This window comes from Falco rusticolus, chromosome Z (assembly GCF_015220075.1).
Source record: "Falco rusticolus isolate bFalRus1 chromosome Z, bFalRus1.pri, whole genome shotgun sequence".
Taxonomy (NCBI): domain Eukaryota; kingdom Metazoa; phylum Chordata; class Aves; order Falconiformes; family Falconidae; genus Falco; species Falco rusticolus.
The window spans coordinates 974,586-990,070 of NC_051210.1; the positions used below are offsets into that span (position 1 = coordinate 974,586).

The 15,485-nt window shown below is 38.6% G+C and overlaps 1 protein-coding gene across 4 annotated transcripts in view; it reads left to right on the plus strand.

The window, feature by feature from the left end:
- Positions 1-15,485, plus strand: part of MSH3 (mutS homolog 3) — a 113,200-nt gene that overhangs the window by 54,781 nt on the left and 42,934 nt on the right. For 3 of the 4 annotated variants that reach the window (XM_037372699.1, XM_037372702.1, XM_037372700.1), the window contains exons 13-14: positions 6,401-6,533; positions 15,267-15,454. In XM_037372699.1, coding sequence (XP_037228596.1) covers positions 6,401-6,533; positions 15,267-15,454 — 321 coding nt within the window. Of the gene's footprint in view, positions 1-6,400; positions 6,534-15,247; positions 15,455-15,485 lie in introns of all 4 variants that reach the window. The other variant, XM_037372701.1, reaches the window with a different exon arrangement.

The following is a 15,485-nucleotide window of genomic DNA, read 5'->3' on the forward strand; positions in this document are numbered from 1 at the left end:
TTCCAGGTCTGGATGAGATGATGCTTGTATTGAGGCTGAATCAAAACCTTGTAGGATAGTAACAATAATTACTATTAGTCTGAATATACTTTGCCTGCAAGAGCGTAGAATGACTGTAGCTTTAGGTAATTCAGAACTGCACAATTCAGAACTGCAGGCAGTTTCTTATCTACCACTAAAGAAGAGAAAGAGTATAAATTGGCGTTACTAATGCAATGTGACTTTTATTTGGTGGGTGTGTACTGTAGAACAGGGAAGAAGAGGGTCCCTTTATAGTGATGTTGGCAATGACATGTCTTTCCTAATATAAAAATAACTTGTTCCAAATCCTCTCACTTTGAGTATATCAAGTGCTGTTTTATTTATACATGTCTACACAAAGTACAGTCCTAAAGAAAAGTCTTCCAAGTTTGACTTTGTCTTTGTTCCCATAATTATAAGATATCTCGGCAGTAAAACAAACTACCTAAAGGTCTTCAAAGAAACCCATCTTAATTCAGAGTTAAACTGTTTGCCATTTGATACCATCATCATCCAGAACAGTAAAAGAATCTTCTTTTACAGCAGTGATTTAAGAATAAAATCCATCCATCCTACCACAGAATTTCATGGGCTAAATTTTCCTCCTAAGAATAAAGATTTTATAGCATCAGTGCCAATATAAAATGCACAAATGCAGGTTACAGCATATGCCTGAGATCTCAAGAATGTTGTAGTAAAGAAGAAAATTGCGGCATCATCACATGGATTCATTCATTTTTGCTAGCTGTGTTTTGGTATGATTGAATGCTGTGTCTAACTCCTTATAAATGTAGTAATCAGGCATTCATTCATTGGCTGAAGTAGCTTACAGTTCCCTTTTTTTGGCACAAATAGCTGAAATATATTGTATATGAACATAAACAAAAGTGTTTGATTACCGAGTGCATATCTTACACATTCTTTTAACAGATGCAAAGACAAAGTTTATACTGCTTGTATATTTCTGTTAAGTATTTGAGATCCATTCAGGAATATTGTCGTCTTATGGCTGCGTGTTTATTTAGGGGAATGTTGGACCTCTCTCGAGGGGTATGAGACATTAGGAGTTTTGAGAGTAAATTACTCTCTCCTTCATATAGAAAAACAAGTGAACAGATCCAGAAGGATGTTAAATTTTTCTAGGTTTCACTTAAATTTCACCCTAGTAAGCATGATATAATTACCCTAGTTTATACTTTTTCATTATTGCTAATGCGTAAAATTACAGCAGTCATAGTACAGTTTAACAATTCATGATTTATGCCATAAGGTTAGCCACATTCTAAGTTAGCCACCTAAGTAAAAAAGCCAGAGATAGACTGTTTTTTTTGCGTGCTTGTGCTTTAAAAAGGCATGCACAGTTGATGGCATGGTTGATACACAATATTGATTGCATAGCGGTAATTCTAACACAGCTTTAGCTTTTGATGGCATTAATTGCTTGTTATGAGTGGTCTAAAGCAGAAAACACTCTGTACTATTTTAACATGGCCTTTAACTTAAATCAGCTCACATACAGTCTTTGTAAACTGTGTTCTGAAGGAAGGTCAAGGAAAAAGCAAAATGTGTAAGACAAAATAGAAAGCAGCAGAAGTCAGAATGGACTTCACCTTGTCCTGTGTTTGAAAGTGGCCGGTATCAGAGGAGAGTATGAGGACAGGGCACTGGGTGATGTTACCTCCCAGGAGCGCTCTCCCAGGTTCCAAAGTTCAGGGAATTCCTCAGACACAAGTGATAGCCTTGTGTATCTTGCATTTTCCCAGTGTTTAAGTAATAAATTTTATTTCTTTAAAATGCTGTAGCTAGGCAGGAGGCTGCTAGGCTTTGGTCTAGGTAATACAGTTAGGAAAGGAAAGCAAGTTTCATTTTTTCATACCCTTCATTATATTTTTTAAGGTGTTGAATTCTTCTGATATTTTTACATATCACTGTGGTCTCTAAATGGATTTAATAAAATTAATTTCAATTTTATACATTCACTGTACTTGAGCTATGTCCTTACCATGATGAATGAACTCATACTTCAGGTGTTTATTGTAAGTTAAGAGACTTCCGTAGAATCTGTATTTATTTACCTTGTATAAAAATAAAACCTCATATGACTGAAAATTTTGTGCAGTTCTTAAATAGCAATTCCAATATCAGTTTCAGTCTGCTTTAAATGTATTGATAAGTTATCACATCTAAATATATTAGGTGTGCTTCACTAAACAAGGGATCAGCAGATCTGTTAGCACACTAGCAACCAGCAATCCTATTTAGATTCTTAAGATCTTCAGATGTTAATTCAGTGCAGTACATTCATATCTGCAGCCTTCTGCTTTGTCAAAATAATTTTTAGTTCAGGATTCAAATATCTTCATAGTTGCTAATTTTCTTGTTCACGTATCTTCTAGCAGAATACTGCAGGGGAGTATGTCTGGATTTAATTTCAGGTTGTTCTTTTAAATGACTAGAATAAAAATTTCTGCAGTTAGATTTTTGTTATGTTTGAATACACTGCAGCGTGATTTCAGTACTGTATTAATGATGCCATTGTTAGATGGACAGTATGGCAGAAGTAAGCTTATTGCTTTTAGTCAACTGACTTGTTACATTATTTCACAGAAGATTGTTTAGAAAATTGCATAAAGCTCAGATTGCTGACATGGTTTACACAGATGGGAAAGAATAGGTTAATAATGCACCTAAACAGAGAACAAAGTAGTAGCCAGTTTATAAAATGTGAGACAGTTTCTTAGTATAAACTGTTGAGTTTCTTTGTGTATTGTTGGATTCAAATTTTTAGTGGTGGAATTTTATTTCAGCACATGCAGATTAGAAACCCCAAACTGTACATCTGATACACTGAATAACTGTGCAGTGCAGAGTAAATTTCTTTTGAGGTGGTTTAAGAACGGATCAGTATAATATATTGGTGCTCAACAAAATGTTTATTAGTAGAGTTAAATATTTAGAAGTTTAAAAGCATGCTTTGAAATTAATCATCTGGCTGTTTTTATCATATCTCTTCCCTTCCTCATGCACATCGAGTTGTATGTAATTCTTCACTGGCTTTTGGTATAGGAAGCCCACTATATTTTGTTTACAGGTGGAAAAAATGGGTCATTTGATACTGGATGCCTTTTCCTGACCCTTTCTTATTTGTAGGATTAAAGTAGAAAAACTGTATGGATGCTTAGTTTTAGATTACTGGAGCTACAGTAACATAGCCATATGTGAGGATGATTAAAGTGCAGATTAAGCTTTGAAGGGACGAGGTTTTTTAATATCTGCATCTACTTTACATATTACTGTATGTTTTTGATGGGCCACATAGATATAATCATGCTGTTTAAATTGACAGTGTTGTGGAACAGAATTTGCTGCTTATACATGCCTTTTATAATAAAAATACAGATTATTTTCTTCTTTTCTAACTTAACAGATCAGTACTTCTCCACAGGAAGGAGCGTTCCAGCTTCTCAAGTACAGCAAATTTTAATTACTCTTCCTGAAAATGGAATTCTGGCTGATGATGCTGACCTTTCAGAATTTCAGTGACTGTTTGCTAGCTTCAAAGCTGCATATGCAGGGTATTTTATTAGTTTGTCGCTGATATTAACATGTCTCAATTTCCTGTCCATTATCCAGCTGTAGTTTACAGCGCCTCACTAATTGATGTACAAAGCTTAAATCTCAGCTGTCTTAAATACACTGTGTGGAAGCCAACAGCTTGCTCTTTGGTTATTTGGTTGCGTAACTTTTAGTAACCCTGCCAGTCTACACCAGATACGTGATTGTGGCTCTTAAGGGCTGGATTTGAAGCTCGGATGTGTTTTGTGCTGAGAACAGCCCCTGTAGGTCTGAGCAGTTGCACTGATGGTAGCTGCTGCCTGCTGCTGTTACTTGCAGGTTGCCTGGCTGCCCAGAGAAACAGGAGAAACATTTTAATTTCATGTGTTTGTCATTGCTGGAGGAGTGAAACGATGGTAGGGAAGAAGGTAGCCTTATTCCTGCAGCAGGGCTGCTAAGCAGAGCCTCCAAGTCTGACATATCTGTTTTCTTCAGGGCTAGGAAAAAGCAGTCTTTCAGGGCAGTGGAATATTTTGGGTGCTGTGGTGTGATCGGAGAGTCTGCTTTCCAGTTCAAAGATGAGAGTGAGTTTCCCAAGGTGCTCAAGGTGAAGACAGCAGAGAGTCTGTCCCCGTTTCATACAGTGGCTGTGGAGGAGTGCATCTACCTGCGCTCCAGGTTGATGGTGGCAGCTGGGGCACTGCAGATCCTGGCGTTGTACAGCAAGGCTGCTCTGGCAATAAATGTGTGTCATTTGTGGCAGATAAGGGGATGGTTTTACTGTTTTAGTACAAAGCAGTATGTCACTGAAAAAATCCTGGCACTTAAATGCCATTAGATTTATGTGTATCTGAATGCACATCCAGTCATGATGTTCTGCCTTTCACATACAGTGTAATAAAATGTCAAGGACTCTTAGATTTAGCAGTCTTTGGGGCCAGAGGCCTCTGCTGCCAGTCTGTTGTAATGTCTGCAACCTGTGGAGCTGCCTAATGTCATAGATTTCCTCATGGACAGTATTTGTTAGCAGCTACAGTGACAAGTGGCACGGCAGTTCTGCAATAAAAGCCGTAGGCCAGACGGGCAGTCTTCCCTGAAATTCTACATTTCGATTGCATCCTTAGTTTTCATCCCTTTGTGCTGGCTGAGCTTTAAGCATCTTGTGGGTCCATGGGAACAGATGTGGGCTGGGCTGTACTTGTCTTGCACGCGTTTCACCGGTACATGAAGTGTCAGTATCAGAAGACCGCTTTCTCCTCAATCTGAAGGGTGGAAGGACACACACAGAGAAGCATGGGGATCTTTGAACTTTCTTGTCTCAGGAGGAGAATATTGTGATAAGGCTTAGTTGTCATTCTGGAAGAAAACACAAGAATTTTAAAATAAGCACTGGGATGTCTTGAGGACTTTTAAAATTTGTTGGAACATCATGTTTCAGATTCAGCCTTACTTGCCGGAAATTTCCTGAATGCCAGCTGAAGCCTTCCAGTGTGCCAGTATCCACAGAGCATGCCCAGGGGCACATTCGTGGGGGACTCTAGGGAAACGCGGAATCATAGAATCATTTAGGTTGAAAAAGACCTTTAAGACCATTGAGTCCAACCATTAACATAGCACTGCCAAGTCCACCACTAAACTGTGTCCCTAAGTGCCACATCTATGTGTCTTTTAAATGTATGATCTGGAACCAATGTTTTTTGTTGTGAAACCTCAGCAAATCTTAGCACAGCTTTCACCTGTTTAACTATTTTGTAGTGCACACAGTTACCTCGGAGACAAAGTCTGGACATGGAGAAGCTGCATTCAGAGGTGCAGCGCTGTTCAGCTCTAACACATCTTTCACTGCTGTCGTACAGTGAGCTAGCTAGTTTTGCTCTATTTCTTTGGGGCGGCATGCACCAACAGTGCTTTGGTTCACTAGCTCCCAAAGATAAACTCCTAACCTGTATGATTTGGATACACCCGTGTACCCCTGATCTCAGTCTTTTCCTAGAAAAGCAGCACTGAGGCAATCTGGTTGCACAAAAAGCACAAGTGGAGTTACCTTAGCTCTGCGATCTACAGCCAGTTCGTGGATATATTGGAAGCTGTAGCTGTGCTGTTAGAAGCAGTGTAAATCAAGGTGAATGTTGACAGTAGGTGGTCCATTTAAAAACTCTTCCCTGACAGTGGCTGTAAGAAAGGTGCAAATAACTGTAGAATTGTTTCTTCACATAAAAAGATTTTCCTCACTGATTGACTTAAGTTCTGAAGTATGGAGATTAGCATTACAGGATTGGGTTTGGTTTTTTTTTGGGGGGGGGAGGAGGGGAAGCCAAAACCCCAACACGGTTCCGATTCATGCAATTACCAGTTGCTGGTCTGGATCAAGAGTAGAGGGGCAAGATGGTAACCAATTTCTGTATCCTGTTGGAATAAAGTACGCTGCATAGAATTAAAATGTAAACTCCCCCTTCCCCTCCCCCAGGTACTTGTCTCCAAATTTAGGGTTAGATATTCAGGATTCAGTGTTGCTGATATCATGCACCACTAGAAGAGCATGTACACATGGGCACTGAAGTGTGTATTTGACTGTTTTGAGCATAGAGGGGATAGTGAACTTATATCCAGGATCTATCTTGCATATTGAATGAAAGCCCAAGATTCTCTGCATTTCTTAATTCTTCTTCTTACCTACTCATGAAAATGTGGCCTTAGTTAAAGGGTTTTTTACAATACCACTACCACCACAAAGGAAAACAAAGGAAAAAGTTCACTAGGTATATGCCTTCCCGTAAGAAAACCACAAGTTTTATTTATTGATCTTATGCTTATTCATTTACAGTGAAATAAATGCCCGACTTGATGCTGTGTCTGAAATTCTGCTGTCAGAATCCAGTGTGTTTGGCCAGATTCAAAATCTTCTTTGTAAGCTGCCAGATATAGAGAGAGGCCTCTGCAGTATTTTTCACAAAAAGGTATACCGATAATTACCCTTACTTATTATTTTCTAAATGGCATTGTTCTATCTTAATGTACTTCATAGTTTTGCATGTTTGTTTAAAATTATTTTCTTCTTAGGAAGACCAAGGCTGACATAATAAAGGGATGCAAGTTTACAAAAATTATTTTTGCCTTATGGTAGAATCTTATTTTACTTGTTATCAGTGATATGCTGATAGCAGAAATGTCTGAGTAGAGTTCTAAAGTGTTGTATTGTTAGGACTAACAGGAAAAACGTCTATAGTACTCATGATTTATTGGCTAGATTCCGTGAAATGGGATGGCACAATAGGTCCTTGTGCCATGAATTATTTCCCTTTAAAACAAAGCATTGCATTCTTTATGCTTATCTAAAATCACATTTGGAAGTGAAACCACTTGGCTGTAATTAGCGGTTTTCAAATTAAAGTTAATTTGTTTATAAATTCTGTAATTTGAATCTCACACATTTTAATAAGAATCATTTGCAATGAGACACTGACAGTTCTTAGTTGAAGCAGATTAATGTGCTAATAGCACCTGTGCAGGACTTGATGTTCTTTATTTTCACATTATTTCAAAACCTTTATTTTAGAGGTTTTGACACTTTGTTTTAGATTTAGGAATAGGTGGGTAGAAGGAGAGCAAAGTTGTAATTTCTTTGGATGGTACAGCACAAAGTTTTCCTCTCCCTGAAAATCTAAAACTCAGTTCTTCTATAATTCTTAAAGCCCTAGTGTGTTGCAGTGCTAGGCACATGGGAAGACTTGCATATTTCAATGAATGGATACAGAAGTCCCACTGTAATGAAGTTTATGAAAAGAGGGAGTGTGCACCAACTTCCCCATCCTCTAAAATGTACTGTATCCACATAATACAATTGTTTTTTCAAAACAACTGTCCAGGAATTGGATAATTCACTTTCTAATGGTTTAACTCACTTCAGGTCGAATGATAGTAGTAAAGTTTGTAGGGGTACTTCTCTATTTCACAACATCCAGACAATCCTCCACTGCTATCCTGTGCTTCCCTTTCTGTTGTTGTTGTTAGGGTTTTTTTGTTTGCTGCTTGGTTTTTTTTTGTTTTTTTTTGTTTTGTTTTGGGTTTTGGTATTTTTAACTACTCTATCCGCTTCTTCCAGTGCCCCTTCCTGTTGTAGGACTGCTGACCCTTCTCAGGTTTAAAGCTGGCATTTAGGTGGAACCATTCAGAGACCCTGAATTTTCATGTTATTTTTGGAACAAGGTGACAATGTAGTTTGTGTTAACAACAGCTGCTGTAGTTTGATGGTATGTTTAGTGAATTGGGTGTTGAAGCTGCAGGAGAGGAGTGCTCCAGCAGAATCCTTAAGAAGGGTAAATGAGGGGGTAAATCTCCAAGCATACATTTCCCCTTTGATGAATTAGCTTGCCTTGGTAAAAGTCTGGTTGTCCTCCATTGCAGAACACTGTGGAGAGTGCCTGAAGCACTCAGTAATCCCTGAAGGTCTTTAGGAGTTGAGGAGGTGACAGTGTTCCTGAAAGACAGGGTCTGTTTTAAATAAAGAATCAAAAGCAGATTTGGGAAACAGATTCTGCATTCTACACTGACAGGTGAACATGGAGCCCAAAGAAAGGTCTCTGCAAACCAGATATATATTCAAGAACATGGATAAGTGATTTTCAAGATTTTTTTTTTTTTCAGAATATCCAGTGAATGCTGCCATTTCAGTTCCCACCGTAGGAGCCTTTCCAGTTCTGTTAATTCCAGGTGTCTGTCTCCCGCATGTTCAACATGAGGTTCCCTGTAATTTCATTCCCATTAAGGGTTCCAGAACTCTGGGTGGAGTGCACTGATGGCTTCAATAAAGGAATATCCTTGTTAATTCAGTGTCCATTGCAAGAAAAATAGGTGAAAATGACAAGTATTTCATCCTCCAGGCCCTTTAGACTGCTTTGATGTTAGTATTTGAGGAAATACGTTTCATGAAGGGAGACCTCTAAACTGTACAGAGATGACTGGATTGCCTCAGTCATTCCAAACATCTTTCATTCAGATCAACCACTGAAGAACTTTTATTGTGCAATGCACTTTGCCCTAGTAACCTGTAGCAGAGACAGAAAAAATTGTAAGGCAAAACCGATGCTCTGTTTGGAACCGGCTTTGCAGGGCAAACAGCTATGGGACTATTGGGAACTATGGAAGTCAGGGGAGCTATTCTGATAAATAACATCATTGTGTATTTTCCTGGTCTGACTGCTAATTATTTTTTTTAACAAGTTTGCTTATGATTCTTACCTGGTAGCATCATTCAAATCAGCAATTGTTAATCTGAGCCCCTACAAGTTCTCATTAGCCCAAACCCAAACCACCAAAGACCATTGCTGATCTATCCCCGGGTATGAGCAATCTGGAATTAAAACAGCATTTTTGTAGTGGTAGTTGGGTGTCACCTTGGAAGTCATGTTACCAGCTCCAAGTTTGCTGCAGCCTGTGAAGGGTCTATGGGAATGATGGAGACAAGAGAAATATTACTGTTGCTATGAAGAGTGGAATTAATACAAGGACTGGTGGTTCTCAGTTCCCTGCAGCTCCAGCACCTGACATTTTGCAAGGCACAATATTGCCAACAGCGGAATGGTCTTACCCTTCTCTCTGGCGAGAGAAGAATGGCTGGAGGTGAACTGTTTGAAGACTTCTTCCTGGTGTTCGGAACTTGACTTCAAAAGGAAACTGAGAGACAGGGAATTGTCAAGAGTTTTGCCTCCAGTGCCTGGAGCTGATGCAGAATTAGGTCTTGCTGAAAGACACATTGGTTCAGTGATGTCCATCACCACTTCAACTATGCCCTTTAGCTTGGAGAGAGCCACCAAATAATAGAACAAAATTTAGACCACATGCATTTCCTTTTGTGATCTGCATCTCAGGACAGCGAGAAATATGAATGGCAGGACCCTGCTTCTTTGTCTCAGTTAGTGATGACTCTTTAGCCTTGCCTTGGCTTGGTGTGCAGAATGGCAAGAGAGGAGTCAGAAACCTATGCTTGAGTAGGTCTAAAAACCAGTACAGAGTAAACATGCCATCAGTACTTCTAAACATTTGTCCTACAGGGCCATTCTGATGTTGCTTGCTGTTTTAGTGCCTGGTTTCATGCCGTGTGTTTCAGAAGACAAATGTTTATACAAGCTCGATCCATAAATGTTTATCTTATTTGTACCCTTTGCTCAATAAACGTTATTTTTTGACTAAAGCTTAGTCACCAAAGTGGACAGGAATCATAACAATTGGTCATTGAATTTACAGAACAGATTAAAGTGAAGCTGTTTCACTGAGCTCCTACCAAGGAGTGAGGTCAATAGTGGAACCTTACCAGGTCATGTAGAGAAATGTCACTTCTGTTTGTTCTGTTTCTAACTTCAACCACGGGTCCTCCGTTGTTCAGAGTTCCTCGCAAATTGCTGCAGTTGGGAAGATGAGTTCTGAATCATTCTGGAACTTTGCCCACTTACCAGGGCTGCTCACCTGTGCAAAATAAAGCAGGCAGTTGCTACAAGGAAGATGTTTGCTGCTTGGTTACCTGCAGGCTCCCTGTGGGATTTTCCTTTCAGTTTTCCAGTGAATACTTCACTACTTCACTGTCGTGCTCAGACTTCTCAGAGAAGGGTGCCGCTTAGCTGGGTGCTAAGTGTTTAAAATCTTTACATAAGCTTGTCAACCAGAATGATGCTGGAACTGTGCCTTTCCCTGGAAGGTACATTTGATACTTTATTGAACATGATGTAATTTTCAGAAGATTCAGAGAAAAATACGGTACTTCTGATTTTTTCTCTCTCTTATTAAATCAATACCTCTTACATATGCTCAGGAAATTACTGTTTGTATAGAGTGTTTAAAATAAATTCTCCCCATAGCATAATATATTGTTGACTTCAGCCAACACATCCTGGGTTTTTTTAAAGTTTTTTCATCTATGATAGCAGTGGGCACATCTTGCATAACTATACTTTTAATCTTTTACAGAATTTACATCACAGGTGTTTTTAGATTTGCAATACTAAATGCTGATTTGAGCGATTTGTCCCCCGTTAAGGTGATTAATGTCATAATGAGGGGACATAGTACCTTAAAATTAAAAGCCTCATTTTTTCCTAAAGCAAAAATAGTATGCTTGCTATACTAAAAACTTAAAGGTATCTATTAAATTTAGAAAGGAGTGCTAAATGTATGCTACATTTCAAGTCCCAATTTTTTTATTTTAAATGCTTTTAACTTGGAGTGGTCAATGGCTGTCAGCTGTAGGTCTCTGTGGCTCCCTTCTAGATCTGTTGGAAACAATTCCACTAATGCAAACAAGGCTAAATTGCTTTCAGTGTTGTTCAAAGGGTGTTAGATCTGGCATACTGCTGTGATCTTTCATGCGTACTTCTCAGTGGCAACCATACTGCTTTCAGTACAGTTTGATAAACTGGTGGTTGAAACTATTTTTCGGCATCTTCTGAGGTTTGTCAATTCTGATGTTATTTTTCTAGTGCCAGAGAAGCTGTAGCTATTGACGGCATTTCAAAATTAGACTTCAAAAATAGCATTGAATAAGCTTGTGAGACTCTTCTGTGAATGCACAACTGCTGATCCTGCTTTATGTAAACCATTTTTGCTGTATTTTAAAAGCTTCTAATTTATACCACAATTATATATCTTTTGTAAGGTTAATTAGGATTTAAATGGAATCAGTCCCACTTTAATGGAGGGCAGATTTTCAGAGTCATTTTTATGCATCTGTTCCAAGTTATCTGTTTGCTTAGTAAATAATTTTTGCAGTAGAGCCATGACATTTTAGACGCAAAGTCCTGCAGTGTTGCTAAAATCAAGCCAGGGAAACAGTAATACTCTGAGTAAGCACAGAAGGGGCATGTTTGCCCTCTTTCTTGGGAATGCTGTGTTTAACAAAGTTGTTTGCAGTAAAGCATGCTGAATTTCCCATTCTTTAAAGGGGCTGTAGACTGTAACTTATAATGGAATCAAATAGGTTTTAATTCCTTAAATGACTGTTATGATGTGTAGGCTATCAGAGTTGCTGTGAGAAGCTTCAGCATGTTCATTAAGCACCCTCTGAGAAATCTCATGATAATCTCAGGGTTGTTCACTGTATCTTTTGCACACAACCAAAGTTGTTTAGTTTTTTTATCCCGCTGATTCTTTTATAGGTGATGCTGCCTTGAAATCTAACTTCCTCCCCTAACTGAAGCCTCACCTTTACCAGTCTCACCACCATTATTGATGAACACCTCAGTCAGGTGTTCTTATGTATTCTTAAAATCTTTTCCTTTTTCCAGCCTCATAAAGATAGTGTACTAATTAATTAAGTCCCTATTTCGTTCTTTTTTTAAAAGAACAATTAAAAAAACAAACAAACACCACTTGTTCAACTGATGTATTTCTTAGGGTCCATATTTGCTCATTCTTCTTTTCTGGGCATTTTCTCCTATGAATCACTTAATGCTGTCTGTCAGGGACCTGCTTTGCAATTTCATGTCTCAGGGCTTCAGCCTTTGCCTTCCTGAGCACGTTTTGTAGTCAAGGGAAGTCTTGCAGGATTTTATTCTTTATCTGCATCAAGGCTGACGATGATGATGCAGTCAGTCATACTGTATTTTACTTTGATATTGAGCCCAAGCCTGGATTTATCATTTGTTAAGTGTTTCAGACCCTTCCTTTGTGCTTTGACTTCAAATGGCATTGACAGATTTACTGCTTTATTATTTTGTTTTATTTTGTTGTCAGAGCTTTTACGAGATAGAATAAGTAAATTCTAGATTATCAGAAAGATGCTGATAAATTGCAGCAAGTGCCTGGGAGAACCAAAGTTTTCATGAGGCTGAATAAAGGATTGTTTATTAAGAAAGATTAAAAGAGTATAGTTTGCTTAAATGAATAATCAAAGGAGAACAGAAGGTTTAGAGATATTTGAAGGGTGTTAACAGCAAAGGAGGAGTTGAGTTAGTGTAATACAAAAGAGCAAAAATAAAGAGATAAAAAGAGATAAAAGAGATACTGGGATTGACTTAATAGAATGGAAATTTAGGCTATCTGATAAAACTTTTACTTGATGATGCTTACTAGTTTATGGGTTAGTTTCTGAAAGGAACTGGTAGGAATACAGTTTCTTAGAATAGAAGGGCCCAAGAGTAGACAAAAAGAAACTGATGCAGAAAAATTGAGCAGTTGCAGGGAAACCACCTAATTGGGTCTCTTCTGTCCCTAACTTTCATGGATCTGAAACAAAGATGAACTTAGCTTTTCCAGGAACATTCAGAATGTAATCTCTCTGGCCTTCCTGAATGTCATGAAATACCATGGTTAAATTGCATATTACTTTAGTCAAGTGTCTTATCAACCTTGCCTGTTTGGTATGGCAAGTTCAGTTCTTCAGCACGCAGCCATGCTTCAGGTTACTTGGAGAGTATCTATCAGGTACTGGCTTTATGACAACTTCAGTTACATTTACATCTGCAATTGAATTGATTTTAAATACCCAGGACTGATTTTTCTTTGATTTTTGTTTAATATAGCATTTATGATAAAGCAAATCAGTAAACACAGCAATTAACCTTATGAATTACTTTCTTTCTGGCCTTATTGGTGTCAGTCACTTAGAACTTCCAGTGTCCATAGTAGATTTCCAAGGCCACAGGTTTAGATTTATCTTTATTCTGTGTTTATACAGCATGGAGACTACTCTTCCGTCACCGGTCACAGTAGTGACATGTATTTAGTAAGAAGAGGGCTAGGGCCGTAACTGGAGCATACCTTAATTTATCATTTATGGTTTTCAGAAGGTTACTTTCAGTTGGTCTTCATGTTCTGAAGGACTAGTAGGCATTACAGAGTGAACTTATTTTGGGGTTTATATATATGGGGAGGGAGAGAAAACATTCCTTTCCAGTTCAGCATTTTTGTTAATACCTGTTTCTGTGTTTGGGTACAGAAGTTATTTGGGAGAAATAACTACAGTGTAATAGATGATAGAATTGCCTTAGTTCTTGCATATGGGTGTGGGAAGGAAAGAGAAAGAAAAATTTACCTCTGGGGAGAAACTGAAATAGAAGAAATGACGAAATAAAAATGCAGATGTGTTTTGTGAAATAGTGATTCATTGAAGCCTACACATTCTGTAATCAGTGTTGTACTGGTCACCACAAAATACCGACCAGAAATTTAATTCTAGACTGTATATTGCCTGGGTAGGAGAAAGAAAGTATCTAGGAAGAGAAAGATGCAGCATATAAAGAATATCACAGTAGGAGCATTCAGTGTATCCTGTTCCCTTCCTTGCATCCTCAGATGAGGACGAAAACCTGTTTTTTCAGTGTTGTCGGTTGACCAGTGGGAGGAGTTCAAAAGACTGAAGAAAGAATGTTTCTACAGATCAGCAAAATACGACAAAATATATATCAGCATAATTATTTATGGACATTTTTTTCCAAACCTTCTGAAATGGCAGTGTCCTGGAGCGCCACTGAATTCAGCATGGTTTGAAGGCATTAAGTGTCTCATAGGACCAGGTTTCCATTTGGTGTACCACAAATACAAACTTATTTCTGTAAAGACCATTTCAGAATTGGTATTACATCATTTATAGGTGAGGTATAAGAGTACCTTAGATAACTGAGGAGGGGGTGGGGGGTGTGGGGGTGGGGATGGTGATGTAGGGTGTGTGTGTGCCTGCGGCAGGGATTAGAAGTGTGGCAGGAGATTAATTGTTTTGTTATGAGTTGTTAACTGCTGCAGAATCCTGACCCTGACCACTAATTCTTGAAAATGCACTAAAGGTAGCAAACTATGCTGACACCGAAGAGCACCTAGAATCCAACAGCAAAATATTTAAGCTGCATTAGAAGTAATATTAATGGTTAAAAAAGAGAGAGAGGAGTATCTTTTGCACAAGTCACTGCTTTTGGTGAGAAGCTGCTTGAAGGGAACCAACATGCTCCTACTCTGAATATCATGAAGCAACTCTGAAAGTGCTGTGTGCTGTTGGCTCTGATCTGGGAGATTCCCATTTGCTGATACGCTGGCTAACTGCCTGAAAAAGATAGAAAAATCTTTAGTAACTCTGTGGTGAGGAGAGGGTGTACGACAAAGATGGGCTAGTATGTTCTTGGTCTCCTCATCACATACACCTCGGAGTAACCAGCTAGACTCTGAAGTTGGCAGTAGCTACAAGCAGCACTTTAAATAGTGACTGCTGGCTTTCTGTGGTTTTTTTTCCCCCCCGTTTCCTTTCTGTGTTCTTCTTCCAAGACTCTCCCTCTCTCTCTGACCTTGTCTTTCCAAACCCTCTTGCCGAAACAGCAGCCTGGGGGTTCAGGTGACAGCGCACAGATGCACAACCCCATATGGACAGATCGTGGTACTCATCACTTACTCAACCTGCTTTTTTGCCATTTGCGCATTGTTGGCCCATTTTTCTGCTGATTGCCTGCTGCATATGTGTTGCACATCTCCATCCAGCAACAGTAAAAATGGAGATCAGCTCTCAACTGCTTCCTAATGACAACGGTTGAAAAATTAGTATACTTTATTAATTGGGAAATGTGATAAGATTATGCAGCGGTGTTATAGTCCATACATTATAATTGTATTTTGTCTCATTTTCAAAAAGCAAAAGAACCTTTAGGATTTAATGAAAATATATTGTAATGATTTAGAGTAATAAATTGTAATGATTTAGATATTGCTTCCCTTCTCAGTGTTCAACCCAAGAGTTCTTCTTGATAGTCAGCACCCTGTCTCGTCTGGACTTGGAAATTCAAGCTCTAGTTCCAGTCATACATTCTCATGTGAAAACTCCTTTATTACAAAAGGCACTGTTGGAAATCCCAGAACTTCTCTCCCCAGTAAAACATTATTTAAAGATCCTTAATGAAGAAGCAGCCAAGTAAGTAGAGATAAAATAGATGAACCTTCTG